Genomic DNA, 22,933 nt, shown 5'->3' with positions numbered 1-22,933 from the left:
GTTGAGGAGCCTCTGTAATGGGTTGTAATCGGGCTAACTACCCCATCAATCAGTCTGAACACCACAAAAAGTAGGACAACTGTGTTGAGGACGATGTGCGCGATCACACCTCAGTGAGGAGAGGGGAAACACACAGTTCATAAAAGGTTGAATCTGAATCTGGTCTACTACTAGTTTGCAGACATGTAGGAGAGAGAACAGGATTAAAACCACCACAGGAATGCAATCAACAAAATCCAGAATGTAGGAAATGGTAACAACAAAAGATCACCAAACAGAGAAATTGTCAGAGAAGAAAAAGTAGAAGGAAGCTCTATAGAGTAAAGAAACGTCAACCAGGACTAGGGAAAAGCCCATGATGCCCAAGCCTGACATGCTGGGTTTGATCCTGGAGCCCAAGCCCAAGGAAAGACGGAAGGACAGAACTGACTCCACAAGGTTATTCTGATCTCCATGTGTGTGCAATAAACAATAAAACTTAAAAAAAAAAAAAAAAAAAGGTCAGCTGCGCAGTGGTGGGCATCTCTAATTCCAGCACTAGGGAGACAGAAGCGGGTGTGCATCTCTGTGAGTTGGAGGCCAGCCTGGTCTACAGACCAAATTCTGGGACAGCCACGACTACACAGAGAAACCCTGTCTTAAAACAAAACAAAACAAAACTGAAAACCAAACCAAACAAAACCAAACAAAATAAGAAAGCAAGCAAGAAAGCTCAACAGAATGCAATGCATGGTCTAGTTTCAAATAAACCAACTAAAACTAAAACTTCATGATTTAAAAGAACTATTCTCAGATAATGTGATAATATTATGGTCTGTTATACCTGACTTTACAAGAGAAACATATGCTGATGCTGATGCTAAGCAAGAAAGAATTATTTTGAATTATGTGTGTGTGGGGGGGGCTGGGTGAAGCAATCTTGTGCTGGCAATTGTTGAAGCTGATGCGTACCTGAGGGTTCATCTTACTTTCTTCTCTACTGTATACATGCTTGAAGGTTACTCTGACAAAATGTTGGAAAGAACTCAAAGTCAGCAGTCTGGGGCTGCCTCCTTCTTCAGCCCACTGACACGGGGGAGGGGATTTTCAAATGTGTCCTGAGCAATGACCTTCGAAAACTGAGCTGGCAGCAGGACAAGGTCTTCCTCCATTAACAGTGAGCTCTCCAGGACGGTGCCACTGTGACAGCAGGACTCAGACATGGCACAGGGGAAGGTCAGGGTCTTGGCTCCCCTTCACAGCTCCCCTTGCACCTGCCCTCTCATGGGATTCCCCTCTGAGAAGAAAGCTCTTTTGTCTGGAGACTGGCCTCACCACAGCCCCATCACCTCTTCACTCCATCCCACAGAAGTTGCCCTGGGAACCACTGACGGGAAAGGAGATCACCAACACCTTCATCACCATCAAACCCGGACTATAAGCGATAGAGGGATTTGCAGTTCATCCACATGTGCGTGATCTTATCCACTTTATAAGTAGCCTGAAAGAGGCCAGGAGGCCAGCCAGAAGTCAAATTGCAGATATAGCTAGGTTGCACCCAGTTGACTTTCTGGCACTGTTGGTTATACCTCCTGCTCCAAGGCCAGCGCCCCTCACTAGCTCCTTAGGGTCTCTCTATAATTAAAGATAAACTAGTTCCTCCCAAGGATGCTTCCTGAGATTGCCTCATTGTTGTATTTCAAATCCTCTAATCGGCATGAGGTTCTGGCTGAAGCTGATGGAGAGGTTGATAAGTGGCCCAATCTTGTGCCAATGTCTTTGACTTTCTCACTTATCTCCCTTCCTGCTACCACCTAATTCTTCCTCCTCTTCCCTAAAACACTAGCCACACATCATGATCCCTGCTTGGCATTTCTGAGCCTGTGATCCCTTCTAAACCAGGACTGGGAGCAGCAGACCAGCTGAGAGCAAGGAAGGTTTTTCGGAAGCTCGCATCTTCAGGGGACTCTTCTGGGGTCCACAGGAAGCTCAGTAGAGGCTCCCCTCACCAGCTCTGCAATCTACAAGAAAGTGGCTGGTGGCTTTCCCACCAAGAGTCAGGCCTGCCTCAGACAGGATGCCTGCCATATTTAGCTTGTGTGCTAAGACCATGAACCTGACATGCTAAAGACAAGCTGTCCAGGATGGTATTCTTCCTTCCCTCTTCCCACCAAGACCTTGGGCCCCTTTCCCATCTCTAGGAGGATATAAGCAAGACAAACAATGCTGGACAACTCAGGTAAGGGCTCTTCATCAACAGTGCTCATTAAATATTAAATATCATCACACTATTAATAGCTCTCCCAGTGCCATAACAGAGCTGGCAGTGTGGTTAAAGGTTCACTACCAATGGGAGCAGGGCTACACTGGCCCTCCCACGTGCCCATTTCTGAAAACTTACCCAGTGCTGGAAAGGGAGAGGATGGAGAAAGGCCAGTTTGGAAAGGACTCAGTGGGATGTCTCTGGCCTTCCAGGGAGCAAGAAGTCACTCCCTGTCAGAGCACCCCAGGACCTCCTCATCCTGCAGCCTGAGCTCAAACAGCACTTCCTCACAGGCGGCTCACCTGACGCCCTATCTCACTGTTCTCATCCAAGCCACTTTTTCTTGTGTTTCTACCACTCACCTGCTTCTCACTGTGATTTTGGTTGTGGCTTTAGCTGTTTAGGATCTGTTTCTCCCACTGGATTGCCAGGTTTGCTTTCTTGATTACTCTTTTCCCTACTTCTGGGGCAGTGTCTTGCATACAGCAGATGCTCAGAGGATGTGCTCTGAATATGAATGAATTCTTCAATCCATATATCCCCCTGAAACTCCCACAATTCTTCAATATGTACATCTCTGCTCCCTGGCTTCCACCTACTCATTCCTCAGAATCCCCCAACTCCTGTCTGCTCTTACTCATCCTTGAAACAAGCCAGCTGTCTTCTGTAATTCCATTTCACAAGAACAGGTTTCTTCATTTCTGGACTGTCAAGCCCTGGGACGCTTCCTGCCAGTGAGATAGAGGAGGAGCTGGGGGACAAGACTTGGGGACAGCACAGCTCACTGAAGTGGACACCCTGAGCCAGAATATCATATATACCAATTTAGGCGCTCGGTTAGATAGAGGTTAGAGGCCTTGAGACTAGTTGACAGTTCACAAGAATAGCCAGGGAAGGCTTCTTGGAGAAGCAGAGTTGTCCTGATTTTGAAGAATGAATAATGGTGAGTAGTCAGAGATAAGAGAGAGTTCTTAAGAGGAGAATATTCTCCATGTACTAATAAAGAGAGGGCGTGGAGGGGCTTGCTGGTCCTGCATGGGGCTGGCATGAATGGAAGAAATGAATAGCTCTGAGGGATGAAGCTGGTTTAGAGGCCTCATGTGGTGCTTGATGTAGAAAACTGAACTAGGCCTCAAGTTGTAAAGGGGATACCCTGGACCTGGGACCAGGTTCTGGCCAGGCTAACGCTAGGCTGGTCCCCAGGAACAGCCAAGCCTATTCTCTGTCTTCAGACCCTGCATACGATGGACAACAAGAACCCTCCCAACCCCTTCCCAGTGTGGATCAAATGCTTGGGAAATCCATTTCTTCTCTCTTAAAAAGGAATTTAGGGTAGGCCTAACACTTTATACAAAAGTTCCACACCAGGGTGAAAGAAGGCATGCTTACATCTTGTTGAAAGAAAGGGAGGCCAGGAAAAGATGGTGCCTGGAGGACAGACCTCAAAATACAGAGATTAGCAGAAGCTCCTCACAGGAACCAAGTGCTGCTCATAGTGTCGGGAACATGCCGGCCTCACTCAGCCAGGTTTCTGCTCCAGCACAATTCCTGCTGCTTATTTTGGAAAGAGCATGGCATTTTCCAAAGAGCAGTATGTCTCCAGGTGTCTTGGCCTCTGGCCAGCTGAAGAGCCACTACCTCAGAGAAGAGAGGGATATGCACCCCTTTATGCTCCCACTCAATGGGGAAGGGAAGGGGGAGGCATCCCTTCATGCTCCCATCCAGTGGTCCTGCATCTTCTGTGAGAAGTCACAGGTAGCTTGAAATCCAACCTTCCTTTCCCAATCCCGGTCAGTGAGGACTCGAAGGCTTAGTCATGTGCTCTGCTCTCTGAGACTTTCCCCACGGCCTGAACAGCTGCAGCTCTTTCAGCTGTTCTCACATGACATGATTTTTGTTCTTTTTGTCGCTCTCTTGAATGATGAGAGCAAAGAATTCAGGGTTTCAGACAACGCTGACCAGAGCAGAACAGGATAGAAGAGAACCATCTCCTCCTAGGATCTGACTCCATACTCCCATCAGTGTAAGCCAAGAGTAATTAGTTTTCCTAGTGGCCATCTCATATGGAAGACTTGTATTAACTTCCTGTCCTCTGAGGCACCAGCTCTCTTTGAAGGTCTACCTCACCAATCTAATCACACAGCCTTACCTTGATTCTACCTTGATGAACTCAGATAACTACCTTTCCGAGAACAATGTTATATTACATGCACTAGGAATGTGGGCACATGCTTGTATTTGAACACTTAGGAAGCTGAGGCAGGAGAATTATATGCCTTTGGGGTCAGCCTGGGCTACATAATGAGTTCCATGTCATCATGGGCTACAGAGTGAGGACCTGTTTTTTTTTTCAAAAAAAAACAAAAAACAAAAAAAACAAAATAACAACAGAAAAGATTTACATCCCACAATTGATGTAGCCCTTGATAGTATGAAGCTGCCCTTCCACAGCCCCTGTGGCCCCTCACCTGACTGCCTGTCAGCCCATCTTATGATGCAGTTCCAGGTTTGCCTCCTGATTTTACACTGTGAACAAAAAGGCCACCATATTTCAAATATGCTCCAAGTCTGACATGACAAAAGGCAGAGCTATGGAAAGAGATCATGAACCGCAGTGGTAGTCACGGTGATGTGGGCTGCTCAGATCCTACGGACAGGACTGTGTGGGAAAACCTTCCAAGTATCCATTTGTGTGGCTAGGACAACCAGGGTAGGGTGGAGTGGGGGGAGGAGGGAGGTAGGGGATATGTCAGCAAAATCCTAGAAGGAAAACTAGAATCTCCTTAGCCTGGAGTAAAACCAGGAAGATGCTGAGGCTAACAGGGGCTCTTCATGCTCCTATTAAGGGATTATTTCATTTTATGTGAGGCCAGCCCCTCATATGCTATTCATGAGATCTCTGCCTCATTCTGCTTCATTTTCCTTTTCATCTGCTTGGCAGAGTGAGGGTTCCACCTTCTCACCTAGCCCACCAATTCCCAAAGGACCATTAACTTTGCATATTCTTCAAGACCTAACGCTGCAGATCTGGCTAGGGAGCTGGGCTAGGAAAGGTCAGTTTTCAGTTCGTAAGTACCTATGTCACAAGACTGCAGCCTCAGTGAGACAGCTTGCTGAGCAGGCTCCCAGCCCCAGAGTCTCCCTTTCCTGTGTTGTCTGCCCAGGATAATGATGATGATTAAGGGAAGCCAGGACCGTAGGGCAGAGCATTGAAAGTGCTACTCCTCCCACTGAGGACCATGGCAGACATGGAAAGTCAATAATGTCACTTTTCCCATAATACCAGGACTCTTTCTCACACTGTACCTACACATTGCCCCAGACAGACACTACAGTTCAGTTGGCATTGGACTTATCACCCATGCTTTGTGTCACGTAGAGACCAAGAGGGTGTGACATGGTTGTGCAGGAACACCCTTTGGGCTGACACGAGAGGCAGGGCACTTAATAAGGCTTCAGATAGGTCCTGGCACGTCTCTTAAAGCAGGGATCCATTTCTTGTTTTGATCCCAACAGCATTCTTCCTGACAAGCCATTTGGACTATCATCTTTATTTTCCATATTGTCTAGCTGAACATAAAAGGACAAAGCACAGCCACAGGCCAAAAGAGAAACAGAACTAAGGCACAGGTAGCCAAGCTAGAACTAAAAGTAATGTTTAAAATGGTTAAAGCATACAGAATATGAATTATATCTCAATAAATTTGTAAAAGCAAACTTCTCACAAAACTGAACAAAAGGAAAGTAATTTTTTTTCTCAAATCATGAGAAAAACAAGGGCTGTGTACATGCTTCTCTACCAAAGATCACAAGGCAGCTATAAGTCAGGCCCTGAGTCAAGCCAGCAATACCAGTAGGCCTCACACTGGGTAAGATGGTGTGGCTTCTGAGAAAGGCTCAAAGGAACAGGAAAGAGGCTAGAGAGATGGCTTAGCGGTTAAAGGCACTTGCTGTTCTTGTAGAAGACCTGGGTTTGACTCCCAGAGCACACACAGTGGCTCACAACCACCTGAAACTCCAGTCTCAGGGGGTTTGATGTCCTCTTCTGATCCCTGCAGGCAAACACATGGTACACAAGCTAAACACTCATAAACATAAAATAAGATAAACAAATCTTTAAAAATAATAATTAAAGTAGATCAGAACACAGACTCTTCTAAATCAGAGGCTAGAGACAATTGAATAAAACATGTTTGGCTTGATAAGATGTGAGTAGTATAACACTAAAAAATAATGCTCTGGGATGGGTGTGGTATACTCCTTCAGTCCCAACACCCGAGAGCAAAGGTAGGCAAACTGCTATGGGTTTTTTGGGGGGTGGGGAGCAGGAGGTCAGCCAAGGCTACATAGTATGGGAAAGGCTGAACTTAACACAGTTGAAGATGCTGCTTTACAGCAGGACTTTGCAGGGTTTTTTAATGTTAGTGGATACTCTAGCAGGACAGAGTAGGTAGTGATTTCCGAGGAATTTGGGTAGGAAGCCTTCTTTATCTTAAGTATCCCAAAGGATCAATATTATTAACAAAATACTATAGGAGATGCAGTTTTAAGTCTAATTCATGGCTAACTATCACTAGTTTCTTTATATATAATTAATATGGGAACTGTAAATAACTCACAGATTGACTGTAGTTATATTAAAAGTAACTATATATTGAAATATATAGAAATATATAGATTCTCACTTCACAGTTTGTGTGTTATTTGGTCTTTTGTTTTTTCCATACAGTGCTGGTATATTGCCCATGCAGGCCTGGAGCTTGCTGTGTATTCCAAACAGAACTCAAACTTAAGATCCTCCTGTCTCAGCCTCCCTAGCATTAGCATTAAAGGTGTACACCCCATGTTTAGCAATTCAGTAAAAATATTAATGGAATTTTGAGGATTTATTTCTTAAATTTTATTTATTGTGTGTGTGTGTGTGTGTGTGTGTGTCTGTATGCTATGTGTGTGAAGATGCCCACAGTGGCCAGAAGAGGGCATTGGGTACCTTGGAGGAGGAGTTATAAGCAGTTTTGAGTCTACTTGATGTAAATGCTGGGAATTGAATTTGGGTCCTCTGGAAGAGCAACCAGTGCTCTTAACCAGTGAGCCATCTCTCCAGCCCCTTGGGTATGTTTGTGTGGGTCACATGTGCATGTCAGTGTGTATATACATTTGTGTGAGCACATCTGGAGGTCAGAGATAAATGTTGGTTTTTCCCTTACCACTTCCATTTTATTTTTGAGACAGGCTCTTTTGCTGAACCTGGAGCTCACAGATTGCCTAGACTGGCTGGTCAGTGGGCTCCAGGGATCACCTGTCTCTCTCCAGCGCTGGGACTACAGACCCATTCCACCAGCCTCCTTAGGAAACAATGGCTCCAGACTTCAACCAGACTCTGGGTATCTGCTTCAGTCTGATTCTCCATCCCCAGCTTTCTTGGGGGCTTCTTGTACCAGTTTTCCCACAGTCAGCTGAAAGGCACAGCACAGCTAAGCCCTTTCCGTGCACAAGCCTTGTCTTAGGTTTCTATTGCTGTGATGAACACCATGACCAAAGCAACTTGGGAGGAAAAAGTTTATTTCAGCTTACAACTCTCAGGTCACTCTCGGTCTCCAAGAAAAGTCAGGGCAGGAAGCTGGAGGCAGGCACTGAAGCAGAGGCCATGGAGGAGTGCTGCCTACTGGATTGCTCCTCATGGCTTGCTCTGCCTACTTTCCTACTTTCTTATAGAACCCAGGACCATCTCTCCAGCGGTGGCACCACCCACAATGGACTTGGTCCTCCCATATTGATCACAAATTAAGAAAATGCCCCACAGACTTGCTTACATGCCAATCTCAGGGAGGCATTTTCTCAATTGTGGTTTCCTACTCTCCAATAGCTCTAGCTTGTGTCAAGCTGATAAAAAACAAACAAACAAACAAACAAAAAACCAAAAAAAAAAAACCCAAACCAAAAAATCAAAACCAAAACCAAAACAAACCAACAACAACGAAAAAAAAAACAACAGGAGACAAGGTTCCGTCTGCTCTCTCTTTGTCTGTGTGTGTGTGTGTGGTTATGTGCCTGTGTGAATGTATGTGGATGCCTGTGGAAGCCAGAAGATGTGGGATGCCCTAGAACTGGAGTTGCAGGTCATTGTGAGCCACATACAACATGGGTGCTGGGAACTTAACTATGGGTCCTCTGAAGAGCCAAACATTCAAACCATGAAGCCATCTCTCCAACCTATCTTTCTTTGTTTTTTTGAAATAGAGTCTCATGTAGCCCAGGCTGGCCTCAAACTCATTGTGTAGCCAAGGATGACCTCAAACTTTTGATCCTCCTGCTTCCCTTTCCCAAGTGCTGGGATTACAGGTGAGCATTACCACACCCAGTTTGTGCAGTGGTGAGGATGGAACCCAGGGTTTCCTGTTCAAGCGCTCTGCCAACTGAGGTACATATCTAGCCCTCCATCTGTCCTTTCCTCGAGGGCAGTGGGGCCCAGAAGCTAATGAGGTTCAAGGGAAGAAGTCTCTACCTTCCATCCCTGCTCACACAGGGCTAGCAGCAGTGGGTTCTTGGACCTCTGAATGAATACTTCGGCACCCCTTGGCTGCAAGGAGTAGTACCCCGGTTTCAAATCAGTCCAGCTTGCAGGGTATGAAGTGCTCTCAGAAAAGGGGGGCATATATATGCCCTTTCATCTTGTGACTCTTGTGGATGATGCTGTGGCATGCACACATTCATGGTAGAATAAACCAGTGAAACAAAACCATAAATCTGACCAAATAGATAATTAGTCAGGCCAGAAACTTATACCAGGTCAGAGGATTGCAGATTACACTGGAATCTCAGTGCCTAAAAGGTGGAGGGAGGAGGATCCAAAGTTCAAAGTCACTGTTAGCTGTACTGTGATTTATATTCTTAGCTACACACAGAGGCAGAGGCTGGAAGATCAGGAATTCAAGATCGTCTATAGCAAAGGCAGGAAAATCAGAAGTTCAAGATTGTCTATAGCAGGGCTGGAGAGATGGCTCAGTGGTTAAGAGCATTGCCTGCCCTTCCAAAGGTCCTGAGTTCATTTCCCAGCAACCACATGGTGGCTCACAACCATCTGTAATGAGGTCTGGTGCCCTCTTCTGGCCTGCAGAGATACACACAGACAGAATATTGTATACATAATAAATAAATATTAAAAAAAAAGATTGTCTATAGCGACTTATTGAGTTTGAGGCCACCCTGGGTAACATGGGACTCTGTCTAGAAAACAATAAAAATCTCCACTATGGTTTCTTGCTGCCAACAACTCTGTACCCGGCAAAGTAGGCTGCAGGGGAGGAATATTCAGAGGAGCTTGTACTCGGGGACCCTGTGAGGCTGGAAGACTCACTGTCAGAAATATTCAGAGGAGCTGTACTCAGGGACCCTGTGAAGCTAGGGGCACTGTCATCATGTTTGGCTTTCTAGAACTCCTGAGTTCCCCATAATCTCAGAAGTCAAGCAAAGGAAAAGAGAAACATTCTCTATTACAAGAAGTCCCTAAAGCAAGGGCCAGGCTTTTATATTTCCTGAGATGGTTAGTGGTGGTCCCTCCTCCATCCAAGTGTCCACATCCGAAACCGTGGAGCTGCCTCTGCTTCCCTAGCTTTCCATCCACCTCTAAAGAGGCTCCATACTCTGCCCTGGCATTTTATTCACACCTGTCCCCTCCCTCACTCTGCATCTGCTTTAGTTCAGCCTCATCCTCTTCACCCACCTCCCTACTGACATCTCACCCTCCAGCCTCACCTTCTCCAACCTCTCATTCACCACTAGAGTAGTAACCTAAGCTCAGATCTGTTGCCCTTAGTTACAGCCATTAATTCATCCCAAATGTACTCTGTATTTTTTCTTCCATGTCTGGTGCCTGGAATTCTTGCCTTTTCTGCACCACATCAGACTCGTGTTCCTAATTCTCTTCTAAGAGCTGGTTAGCAGTGTCGACTCTGTGAAGTCCTCCCTTACCATTGGATAAGAGCCCCATCTTTGGGCACGGGGCCCTGCTTCTTGGTTCTCCTGTGGTACTCATGGTGCCTCAAACAACCCTGCTCTGGGCATACTTCTACAGTGAGAATCTACTTGTTGAGCCTAGGCCAGCATCTAGGTTCTTTCTTAGAATTTTTTTTTTTTTTTTTTTTTTGAGAAGGAGCTGTGTATGTAAAGACTAAGGTTCTGGCAAACCCAACCCCAGTTTTCCATAGAGGAAGATGGAAAGGGATGTCCTCTCTCCAGGAGCCACATGGACACACTGGGAGAATCCACCCTTAACTGAAAAGCCATCTGACTACAAGGCACATAGACCAGAGCAGACATATAGGTTAGTCTTCCAAAATGCTCATCTACTAACTTTGTGATGCTCTGTCTTTCACTTTCAGGAAGTGGCCCAGTCACTGAGTTGACGCCCTGGCAATCTCCATCCCTTAGACTCAACAGGTAACAGCAGTCTCAAACTCCTCGTTCAGCTCCAACAGCCAAAAAGTCAGAATGGCAGCATCCTCTCACTCTCAGGATCACCATTCACTGCTATTCATGCTGACATATACCTATAAACCTTCCTGTTATCATTCGAGTCCATCCTTCTCCTGGAACTGTTACTAGTCTCTGCATCCTTAAAGTACCAGGAACTGAGCAGACATGTAGCAAACACTCATGAACTAAACAAATGAGTTAATGGGTAATCTGGTTTCAGTGAGGCCAGACTAGCATTCTCTCAAGCGTGCAAGGACCACATCTGCTGCCATATGCCACTCTGTATCTTATGCCTCCAACTGCACAGGAGGCAGAGTGTTGCTTGATGAAATTAAGTACTCAAAAGCTCTATTTGTTTTTCTTGCAACAAATCTCTTCCAAGACGTAGACTGTGTGGCTGCACCAACCAGTTGAACAGACAACAGGCCAGAGGGCTGCCACTCATACCAATAACAGCCCAAATACTACTCAATTGCTCAACAGAGCCCTGGGAAGCAGGGAGTTTCCCCTGGATCAATGAGGTGTATGGCACAGCTGTCACACAAAATGGGTCATCCCAAAGTTTCTGGAAGACAGACACAGCAGGAGCAGAGCCCAGGGAATAGATCATCAAGAAGAGCTCTTGTCTCTTTCCTAAGGAGACAAGAAGAGACCCTGGGGAGCCCAGAGATAGGCTGGGACCTGGTTCAGCTGCTGAGATGCATCCAGGCCAATTAAATAATTGGCATGATAGGGAAAGAAGGGAAGCCACTCCTTTTGGGCAAACTCCCACCCCACACAGGAGGCTCAAGGCAGCTGTGGTAACAGCAGCAGCAGCAACAAGGCAGGGATTTCTTCCTCTGCCTCCCACTAGCTGAGAGCTAATGCTTAAATTAGCACCTTGGAAACACCCAGATCTACTGGCTGCACCTTCTCTCTCAAGGGCTGCCACTCCCCCAAGCCTCTTTTTCAAGATTAGTTTCTCTTTCAAGTAAAAATAAAGAAAAAGATGCTTTTCCTGGGGGAGGGCTATTGTATGATGGGGCCCAAGACACAGGCCTCTGTCCATACATGCAGGTCCTGAAAGGGGCAATGAAGCCAATAACGGAGCTTCCATTTTTTTCTTGGGGTCTAAGGAGGCAGACTTCACTCTGCTCTCAGGGAGCTCACTCATGGAATGAGCTAGAGAAATAAGCTTTTTACCGAACTGTGTGTTCCAGCAGGGCATGGCCCCATCTAAACTCATGTGGCTAACCACTGTGTTCCTGACACCTTGTGTAGTATCTGAAACACTGTAGATGGTCAGTATTTGGTAAATCAATATTCTGAGTCAATATATCAGACGCCGTGGTATTCTTTGGAAGGGAGAATGAGGAACTATTGTTTGCCAGGTGGTGGTGGCACACGCCTTTTATCCCAGCACTGGGGAGGCAGAGGCAGGCGGATCTCTGTGAGTTAGAGGCCAGCCTGGTCTACAAGAGCTGGTTCCAGGATAGGCTCCAAAAGGGAACTATTGTTTAAACATTAAATGAATAGTTTGTCTTCATTTTTGTAAATGGAAAACCAGTTCAAGGAGAATGAGAGACTTCCTAGAGGTCACTATAAATAACAGCAAAAAGTGGAAGACATCCTAAAGTGCATCTGAGCCTGGGACCCTGCTTTTGATTGGTCTTTCCCCAAGCACTCCACAAAACTGTTCTACCCTCTCCTTCTGTGGTGTGTATCTTGACTCCTTATGACCCAAATGAAGGTCCCTGGGGGAAAGGCTACACAAGGGTCTGCTGCTCTCAACAGAATAAAGGGCCCTTAAGGATTCTGGGGTGTCTCTAGACTTGAATATAGGAGCAGAGTCAAGAAACAGGGTCTATGACCCACAAGTGTTAGGCTATATTGTATTTTCTTTAAAATTCACTCAACCTCAACACAGTCTTCTCGTGCAGACTACCCTAGCTTTCAAAAAAGGGTGTGAGCGGCTACAGCTATCCTAATGAGCACCCCCTCACCGCAAACTCCTCCTTCTTCAGGGCCACACAAACCAAAACAGCTCAGGAGTCTTCCACCCATGATTATAAGAATAATACCAGGAAATAACCGTCACCAAGGATATCTGCACAAACCTGATTGTCTTACCCCTTCTTCTCTTTCTTGGACAGCTATTATCTCAGGAACCTCAGATGAGAAAAAAGAACCAACTCCTTTATTCGACTTACTAGAAGCTCCACCCCCTTCACCCACCCTTCCACACAGGATTAGTTTAGATTAGCTTAGAACTGGAAGGGCATTCTAGTTTGGAAACAGGGTTAGCTGAATAGGGAGCCTATAAGCAAAGTCCTAACCCAATCAAGGTCCTTCTTTACATTCATAGCACAGACTGCTCCCTGGGGATTTTCTGGTAGAGGAATCAATGTAGGAAAAAGTCCTCCAGGACCTCTCTCAGTTTAATGCTGTACACTTCCACAAAGCCCAATCTGTTCCAACATCACAAAATATAGAAGACATGTATCTCCAGCTAGATGCCAACTAATTATCCAGCAAACTATGTGGCATGGGGATTGCCTTAGCTCCCACCTTCCTACTTTGGTCCATCTTGGCTACTGTAATAGGCAAGTTACTTATCTAGAAACCATAAAGCATACTGTCAGTTGTGAAGCTGCAGACCCAAAGAGAAGAACCTATTCTGGGCCACCCTGACTAACACAGAGGGAAGAGACCTTGGGAGCCCTGGAACTTCAGGGGTGGGAGAGCACAAGTCAGTGCCAGCAGAGAGCACGGCACCCACACCTTTTGGTTCCTAGCCTTTCCTGCCTCCTTTTAGCTCTTACAGCATGGGCCCCAAGGTGGGTGAAGTGAACGAATACAGCCTCAGCATTCTGCCCCTCCCCCTTCTCTAGTCCAGCTGGCTAGGCCTCTGACTTTCCTACCCATTTGCTGGCCCCAATGACAGCCAGGTAGCCCTAGGGCAATGGCCAGCAGGCATCATCTTCTTTAGGCCATGCTTCCACAAACCGGCACCACCCTCCCCCTTCCATCCCCTCGGCGCCGGCATCGATGACATCATTCCTGCCTGACTCCAGGACCGCGGACCCGAGGCAGGATCCCCGCCCTGCAAAGACTCCAAGCACGTAGGCCTAATAGATGACAAGGGCTCTTCCGAATTCCCAACCGGTCTGCACAGACTGCTCCAGCGCAGCGCCACCTCCTATTCTGGAGGTATCTTAGGGTTCGCATGGACACCCTTGATCCTTGATGACATCTCGCCACCGCACACTCTTCCCCTTCCCGATTCCAGATGCCCCAGCTTGAACTGGGGGCGCTCCTCTCTCTCTCGAGAAGGGAATTCCCATGGCCTGCACCGAACCTCTGCCCTCATCGGTGCCTGGTTCCCATTCAGCTTTGCTATTTATATAAAGGACTGGAGGGCAGGCCTCTGCTTTTCTAAAAGCCTATTTGCAGTCCTCTTTAGACTGATCTCCTGGCCTTCTCCGTCGTCCTGAGCATCACAGGCCTCGAAGGCTAAACGCCTTTCTTACCCACCCCCATCCCGATCCCCTGGGCCTGCTGCCAAAGCAAAGATGCCCTATGACATCCCCTCTAGATGCCCCCCCCCCCAGCGGTGTGCGCTATCGGGCTTCTCTCGGTCCTATCCGACGGCGTTCTGCCTCCATTGACCGGGTCCTCCGCCCTTCCAGGTCCTTCGCTCTCACCGCAGGTAGTCTCCCACGGTTTTCTCGCTCTGCAAGACTCCCTCCCCCGGCACTGCGTTTTCAGGGCTCCCCCTGCCTTATCAGATGGCGCCCCCCTCGCACAATCCCCACGGCCTAGTTCCTTCCCTCCACTCCGGCGGCGCCCCTCCCGGCCCTGGCCTGCCCGCCGCCCGCCCCCTCACCAGCGGCTGCATCTCCGAGTGCGCGGTGGGCACCTGGAACCGGTCGATCTCCTCCATCATGGTGCCGGCGGGCGAGCGGGCCAGGGGCCGGGCGCGGCCAGGGACGCCGACGGGACCGCGCGGGGCGGCGGCCCCAGAAGCCCGGCAGATGATGCAGACTAGGCCGCCCCTGACCAGTCGGGCGGATAAGCGGATGGAAGGATGGACAGGCAGCGAGAGGCTCGCGGGCTGACTGTGGCCGGCGTAGCTCCGTGGGGTTGCCTAGAGCTACCGCGGCAGTGGCCCCGCGGAGCCGCAGGTCTTGCCTCGCCTCCTCCTCCGCCGCCGCCTCCTGTCAGCAGCTCAGCCACTGCGGTGACTCTGCAACTCCACTTCCGGGTCCGGGACACCGCCCGGATCTTGCATTATTCATGAGGAGGCGGGGTCTGGACGCCCCAGCCCTGCCCACTTGCGGGAGCTCCCAGTGCGCGCGGCGGGCGGACGTCTTTTTTGCTGCGGGGGCGGGGCTTAGCGGAGCCAGAGGAGCCTGGCGGAGCCAGCTCCGCCTCCACCCCGTGCCGGGAGGGGGCGCTAGGCGCGCCTGCGCTTTGGCTGCCTGTCGGTTGCTGGGTAACCGCGTCAGGGAGGAGCCGATGCTGTTCTACAAGGGCGCGGGGACCCACGACGACAGCTGTCCCTGAAGAACCCTGGTAACTGGGAATTGAAGTGGAAGAGAGTCTGCATTTCTTGTGTGTGGTCCAGAAGGAGAGAATTCTCCCCAGGAGAGGGAGCATTTTGTAGGTTTCTTTTTCAGGGTTTGAGGTGCTTTCCATTTTTGCAGCAATGCCCCAGAAACAGACTCGTAAGCAGGTAATGTCATACGGTGGCCTGCTGTCTTCTGATGACCTCTGACCTTAACTGCCAATTATTCCCTGTTGATCGCCAACCTCTCTCTCTTGTGACTCCTGGCTTGTGTTCCCACTGACCTGATTCTCCCATTCTCTCTCACAAATCTGTCCTTCGCTCCCATATTTTCCTGAACCCACTGTCATTTTATTTTTAGCCTCATCTGTCCTTTCCTTATTTCCACCTCTTCACTTCAGAGGCCCATCCCGTCCAGTCCGTCTCTCTTAGCCCTTCCACCTCCACTCCCTTCAGCCCCTTCCTCATTGCCCTCTAGTTCTTGTCCCAAAGGACTTTCTGTCCAGCACTCTGCTGTACAGTGCTCTGAGCTAAGTGTGGGGACAAGGGGCCATTTGCCATGTGGGAGTTCAGAATGGTGCAGGAGTTTCGAGAGAGAAGTCAAACAGGAGGAGGAGAAAGACCCTTTCCCTGCCATCAAACGCGTCTCCTCCCTATGAGACTCAGCTATGTGAATGTTGTGTCTATGTCATCTGGCAAGATGTCATCCTTCCCACGGGAGTTTCCAATCAAATCACCCCAAGGATCACCATGGATGAGAGCTAGTCTTGGGTTCTCAAGGAACATTCTGGGATATAAAAGAATGACTCCAGGCCAGGCGGTGGTGGTGCACGCCTTTAATCCCAGCACTTGGGAGGCAGAGGCAGGCGGATCTCTGTGAGTTCGAGACCAGCCTGGTCTACAAGAGCTAGTTCCAGGACAGGCTCCAAAACCACAGAGAAACCCTGTCTCGAAAAAACCAAAAAAAAAAAAAAAAAAAAGAATGACTCCTCCATCCTTCAGAAATTGCTTTTCTAACTTCTCTTAAGGCTTCATTTGTTTTCTAGACTTTAAACCTTGGGAGAGCAAATCTGTATCCATGATGTTTGTGACTTTGCATATTTTGGTACATATTTTTTTAAAGTATTTATTTATTTATTATGTATACAATATTCTGTCTGTGTGTATGTCTACAGATGGTTGTGAGCCACCATGCGGTTGCTGGGAATTGAACTCAGGACCTTTGGAAGAGCAGGCAATGCTCTTAACCACTGAGCCATCTCTCCAGCCCCTTGGTACATATTTTTGCATACTAACCTTGTGCCCTCTGCTTCTTTTACATTGGTCATCTAAAGCTGAAGAGTCTATTATTCTTAGAGTTCTGTAGCCATTGAGAGGTTATTCTGTTCATGTGTTGGCCATGCCCTAGTTTTATGTTGAGTCCGAGCTGTGTTTTGAAACTATTGTAGGGTGCTTAAGGCAGCTGGCCCTTAGTTTATGGGCAGCTTGCTTTAACTTGAAAGTACCAAGGTCTAGCTAGTGATATATTATAAAATCGATCCTTTTATATGTTCTGGGTTTTTGACAGAGTTGTACACTTATAGATACAATCAAAACATAGAATATGTCCTCTATTACAAGAAAGTCTCTGTGCCTTAATCTACTTGAGCTCTCCCTCCCTCTTTCCCCTAACAATTGGTCTGCTTTCTCCCCACAAATGAATTTTGTTCTAGCATCTTGGACTTTAAACAGGATGAGTGCCTCCAGTCTCATTAGGGGAAGCATCGATGACTAGTTACATTGAAAGCAGGAAGAGGTGGTAATAGATAGCGAAGAGAGCAACCTAGGTGAACGGGCCCGCACACCTCAGCCCTGTCGGCTGGAGGGGAAGGTATTTCAGTACACTATGAGCACTAGTCTGCTGTAAGCAAAAGTTAGGCTGTGTTTATCATGATCTTGTCTGGGCGAAACTCAGTTTAGATCAGTAATAGATACTAAGGTATACTTAGTACTGGACATGCTTGAGACGTTGTTTCTGACTCTCAGGGTAAAGAGAGCAAAGAGAGAAGAGTTCCTGGGACTGAAGGAGAGAAAGGCATGTAGGTTGAAGCAGTAGACAGGCTTCAGGGAGGAGGACAGTAGGCCTTGGAAGCCCACAGTGGTGAGGAAAGGTCAGGATCAGGATAGTTAGAGGACAGAGAGAAGCTTACTGTCGGTTCATGACATGCCACTGATCAGGTCTTTTAAAGGGGCGTGTGTGTGTGTGTGTGTGTGTGTGTGTGTGTGAGGGTGGCTGCTGAGACCAGAGGCATTAGATACCCCTGGAGTTAGAATTTCAGATGGTTGCTAGCCACCGGAAGTGGACTCTGGGAATCAGACTCAGGTTGTCTGCAGGAGCAGTGCATGCTCCTGACAGTGGAACCATCTTTCCCGTCCTGCTTTTTAGTATTTTCGATTGCTCTTAAAGAGTCTCAAAAGTCTAACTAGTTTGTTTCAAAGGGCCAGGATGACCCCAAATGGACTGCTCACTGCTACCCAGTCTACTTCAGACTTAACATTACCTACATGAGAATTCTCCTATGAGTACCCTGACCTGCCCTCTCCCTGCAGACCGATATCCACACTTTTTCCTTCAGGTCTTTGAAACTGCTCTTGCCCTATGGCTGGTACAGTCTTTCCCGTCTGCTGCCATCTGCTTCACCTCGCCCTGCCCTGAATTTCCTTTTTCTTTCTTGTGTGTCTGTCAAGATTCAACGCAGTATTCCTATTTTCCTACAAAGGACTAAGTCCACTTTCTGGAAACAGAGCAGGATGATATGCCTACTCCTGTATAAACTCTATTGTGGCAAAGCTCAAATACGTATTCTCGTTCATTGTTGCTTTCTGTTTCTTGGATAAAACCTTGCATATATTTAATTCTGAAAAGAAATTAGTCGAATATCAGTCTGGATGCACAAGCTTGTCTTTGGAAGTTTTCATCTGAGTGTGTTTGATGGATGAGACTGCTAATAACAGGAAGCTTAGTGAGACCTGGAAATGCATGTATGAACGGGCTCCTCTGGGCTCTGGGTGTGTGGCTGCCTTGGCAGCAGGGCTATGAATGACTTGGGTTTGAACTATGGCTCATCTGTGGCTTAGGAGCTGGGTGTAAGGCACTAAGAGTTTAAAAATCCTCATGAGGTAACTACTCCGTCTTATGCAGTAATTGCAGACAGACGGTCTTCTCTGTGCCAGGTATTGTCGTAGGTATCGGTGACACAGAAGGAGACAACACGCACACACAAAAGATAAGCCCTCATGGAGCTTATCTTCCATGTGCAGGGAAACTGTCAACAAATAAATAAGTAAAGCACGTGGTATGTTAGACAGTAATGGTGCCGAGAAGAAACACAAATCAGGGTGATGTAGTTAGACATTTGCCGTCAGATGATTGTAATTTAAATAAAGTGTTCAGACACAGTCTCACAGAGGCAACAACAGAGCAAAGACCTTCAAGAAAGGCAGGAGGTGTGGTATCACTGGGGGCGGGGGAGTGGGGAGCCTTCCAGATGGTTGGCACAGCAAGTGTAAGGCTCCTGAGGCTGGGCCCTGCTACTCATGTTCTGGCTCAGCAAGGCAGAGATGCAGGTAGTGGAAACAAGGTCAGAGAGGTGTCTCTTGCCTCTCATGCTTTTACCCCCTAGAGTTAATCAAATAACTCACACCATATTAAAGCAGTCACAATGGCACTCCATGAATCATAATTTGTAATTAAAATGCATGAATGCCAGGCACCGTAAACCATGACCAGCTCCAAACATCCCTGGTAATGCCCCATGACAAACTGCCCTTCCTAAAAGTGGTGAGCATGCCAGCTAGCTGTGTGTGTTATGCGCAGGAGCTTTGCAGCGTTGCCAAACATTGCCTGGCAGCCAGACTTCTTAGTAGAAAACCAAATTAGAGTCTTCTGTGAACTCCAGTTAAGAGCTAATTTTAGTTTATGACTAACAAATTTTAGTACTGCTTTATAACTCAGTTGGTTATCATTAAAAAAAAAAAAAGATCTGGAATTTTGCATTGTTTGCTTATAAAAGTCCCCCCCCAAAGGACTTACATTTAGACAACTTCGTGGTCTTTCAAGAAACCCCCCTGGAGCAACACTTTCAGAAATAGTGATCTGGATGAAAAGTTACTAGGGGTAAGGGGCAGGACTGGCGAGAGACTGGAAGAGAGCATTAGATAAGTAATTTCTTCCCAGACTTTTCCACCTCACTTCCTTCTAAGTACCTCTCAGTCTAAACCACTCCCACTCTCAAGCCCAATCTATAAACCTCTCCCACCTAGAATGCTACAAAAGGCTCGCACCTGCTCATGCCCCTTCAAATTCATTCTCTACACTGCATCAAAAATATTTTTTTTTTCACTAAGCATGGTATCACACAGCAAGGCCTTGCTTCAAAAAACAAAAATTTGCGCTGATGAGATGTCTCAGTGGGAAAAAAGGAGCTTGGCATCAAGCCTGAAGACTCGAATTCTGTCCCGAGAACCCATATGGTAGAAGGAGAAAACCAATTGCCAGAGATGGTCCTCTGGCCTCCTCATGCATGATATGGTACGTGAGTGCCTGCGCGAGCACACACACACACACACCCAAATAGATAAATAAACACATAAATGTAATTCAAAACAAACCAAACCCCAAATCTTTCCAAACTGCCAATATGATTAGGCTATTCCCCATTCAGAACTCTTTAATGACTCCCATTGTTTTTTGGATAGAGTCCCAATTTTTAGATAATCCCTTGGGGCCTGAATGGACTGAGGCTTGCTCATCCATTAAAACTTAATGTGTACTGTTCTTCCCTCACCAATACTGTACCTCACTTGTGTGTGCTGTCCCCTATTTATGATATTTTGTTTTGTTTGACATGGGGTCCAGCTGAAGCAGGCCTTGAACTCCTGAACCTCCTGGTTCTGCCTTCCAAATGCTGTGACAGCTTTGCCTGCCTTTCCCTCTATTCTAAACAGTCTTCATATCCTCACTCATACATGTAATCCCAAGATTTTTAGGTCAGATGTCAATCCCCACAACCCGTTCTGATGTCTCCTGCCCTGTTGCTGAAGATAGGGCTAAAGTTCATAGTCGTTCATGTTTACGTATGCATTATTATGCTGTATGTTCCTTCTCCCATAGCATGAATCATGGTTTGTGATTATTCATTTGTTTGTGTAATTGTTTGGTCATTGTGTGTCTCTTGTGAGATTGTATGCCCCTTGGAGCAGAGCTTGTGGATACTTGTGTTTACAGCTGTATTCCTAGGCTAACAGTGGCTCTCATGTCAGAAACTCTCAGAGAATGACTGAGCACTAAGTAAATAAGGGATTCGGTAGTGAGTGTTCCACACTGTGTCTCCTCACACTGACCCTGGGAGAGACAGGGAAGACATGTGAGAGGAACGCCAACATCTAAGGTATGAGCAGACACACATGCATCCAAAATGAAGACTAAGAAATAACCAAAGAAGCAAGACAGTGGGGTGGTGGGTAGTTCTTCAGCGACCGAGGGAAAGAGTGAGCTGCCAGCCATGTGGCCCGCTACTCAAGTGTCAGCGGAGTAACCACAAAGACGTGGCCTTCAGATGCAAGGATTAGGAATTCATTAAGGACTTTGCAGAGAACAACTTCAGAGGTAAAAGCGGGACTGTGAACTAGAAGGCAGTGAAGACCATATGGGCAGGGATATTTCTTTTTAAGATGAAAGTAAAACTTGAATATAATAAGCCCTGTGGCAAAAGATCCGGATGGAGAGAAGCTAAAGATAAAGGAGAGAAAATTGAATTATGACGACCCAAGTTTCTGAGAAGGTGGGAAGGGATCCGCACAGATGGGAGGGGCCTGCTTTGAAACGGGGGAGAAGAAAGGAGGGTGCTGACGATGGTAATTTTGAGGTTTCGTGGCAGGAAGTTGAGAGGGTTTTCTCTTCTCTTCCCCTAATAGTGTTACAGAATTCCTTCTGGAAGTGATAACTAGAAAACAAATTTTGCCAATGGCTGTTCCATTTTGTTATGATTGCAGTCATGCTATTTTCAGAGTTATGGTCTGAGGTTTGTCATGCGCAATTATCAGATTACAAAACAGCTGTGAGCGTTTGAGGCCAGAACCCAGTCCCACCCCCACCCCCCTTCACTTTGGAGCCTAACACATTGTTAGGATTTGGGACATGCCAGGTACTCGAATAATAATGACAGAGCACCCTTGTGCTTATCATTGGGCTTTGCAGCCTGCCAGCCGAAGAGTAATGTGGGTTCTTTGGTTCCAGCTGTGCGCAAGCCACATGAAATCGTTTCTGCCAGTTAGGAATGTGTATGGCGTGCTCAATCTTCCCAGCTGCTGAGCACTGACAGGGTGGTGTGAGAGGAGCAAAGAATGTAGCTGTTGATCAAACTTTAGTTCCACTTCTTGGAGTATCACCACGCTTTGGAGTCCCTGGGTTTTAATGTCCTCCACTTATCTTGCCTCCCTGCTTTGAGAGCCCTCGGGAGTGGGGGCTAGCCCAGCTCTGTGCCTTTAGCTCTTGTCCCAGGACCTGCACCATGAATACTGGGTGAATCGAGAGATGAGTGGCTCATGATGGAATGACAGATGATGGAAAGGTACGTGTGGCAATACTTTGAGCACTAACTTCTTGCTGCCTAGAGAAGTTGCTCATGCTGCCTTTATCCTAGTGAAAGCAGACCAATCCTGCACACAAGGAGGGACCCTGACTCTGGTGTTAGCTTAGGTTCTTCCTCCTCCTATTATTTACTTCATATTTATTTTTTTATTTACTTGTTCTTTCCATGGATGCATTCAGATCCAGCCCTGGAGGATAGATAGATCAAATAATCTGTGGATCCTTGGATAGACGACACCTATGTCTATGCTTCTTGCCTTTGTGATGGTTTTAGCCTCTCTCCCTAGAATGCTTAAGCCGTTTCCTTTACTCTTATAAGAAATTCTAAGGAATATGTACCTGTGTTTTGCTTTTTTCTCTTCCAATAGGTTTACAGCCATATAAACCCACTGCCAATGGAAAATATTGCAAGTTGAATGCATTTACTACACATCACTTACCAAGCGTCATAGTTTAGCAACACAGTTCATTGTAGAGTATGAGTTATTTACCCTTAAGATCACTTAGCTGGTTGGGAGTTCTGCCTCACCACTGCTGCCTACCATCTGGAGGAAGTATACCCTATAGTGTGGCATAGGGAGGGACCAGAATTTAAAGTGTTGTCTGTACAGAATGCATATCACTTCTACCCATCATAGGATGAAAAAACATAAGTCAAAGCATCATCAGTCAGAGGCTGTCTACATTTTGTAGGTAAGAGAACAGAGGTCCTCAAGTTAGCTCAAAAGAGGCAGGAGGGAGAATGTGCAATGTGTCTATGTGGAGGGCTGTGTGGGTATCCCACAGAGATGCATCACGTATAGATAGACGTATAGATAGCCTGGCACTGGAGTTGGAAAACCACCCAGTCTGAAACAGGTGTAGAGATCCACAGCTTTGTCCACATTGCTCACAGCCTCTCTACTTCTCTAAGCAACCACTCTTCTTTCCCAACTAGCCAGTGTTTTCAGGTCTGCTCCCGTGTAAGCTTAGTGTGTTTCTAGTTCATCACACCTAATCTGGCTGGTCTCTCCCTGTGCGCATTCCCATCGGTATCTCC

General features: G+C 47.0%; 2 protein-coding genes across 11 annotated transcripts in view; one reads left to right on the top strand and one right to left on the bottom strand.

Moving 5' to 3' along the window:
- Fam219a (family with sequence similarity 219 member A) overlaps positions 1-14,928 on the bottom strand; it is a 56,097-nt gene extending 41,169 nt beyond the window's left edge. For 8 of the 10 annotated variants that reach the window (XM_057790845.1, XM_057790847.1, XM_057790850.1 and 5 more), the window contains exon 1: positions 14,583-14,928. In XM_057790845.1, the coding sequence (XP_057646828.1) occupies positions 14,583-14,642 (60 nt within the window). In that variant the 5' untranslated portion in view covers positions 14,643-14,928. The remainder of the gene's footprint in view (positions 1-14,582) is intronic. The other 2 variants (XM_057790849.1, XM_057790854.1) reach the window with 1 other exon arrangement.
- A 313-nt stretch (positions 14,929-15,241) lies between these two features.
- Positions 15,242-22,933, top strand: part of Dnai1 (dynein axonemal intermediate chain 1) — a 68,630-nt gene continuing 60,938 nt past the window's right edge. The window contains exon 1 of the mRNA XM_057790879.1: positions 15,242-15,431. Within this exon, the coding sequence (XP_057646862.1) occupies positions 15,405-15,431 (27 nt within the window). The 5' untranslated portion in view covers positions 15,242-15,404. The remainder of the gene's footprint in view (positions 15,432-22,933) is intronic.

Source organism: Chionomys nivalis, chromosome 16 (genome assembly GCF_950005125.1).
Source record: "Chionomys nivalis chromosome 16, mChiNiv1.1, whole genome shotgun sequence".
NCBI lineage: Eukaryota > Metazoa > Chordata > Mammalia > Rodentia > Cricetidae > Chionomys > Chionomys nivalis.
The sequence above is the reverse complement of the archived record's forward strand: the minus strand, read 5'-3'. Positions and strand labels throughout refer to the sequence as shown.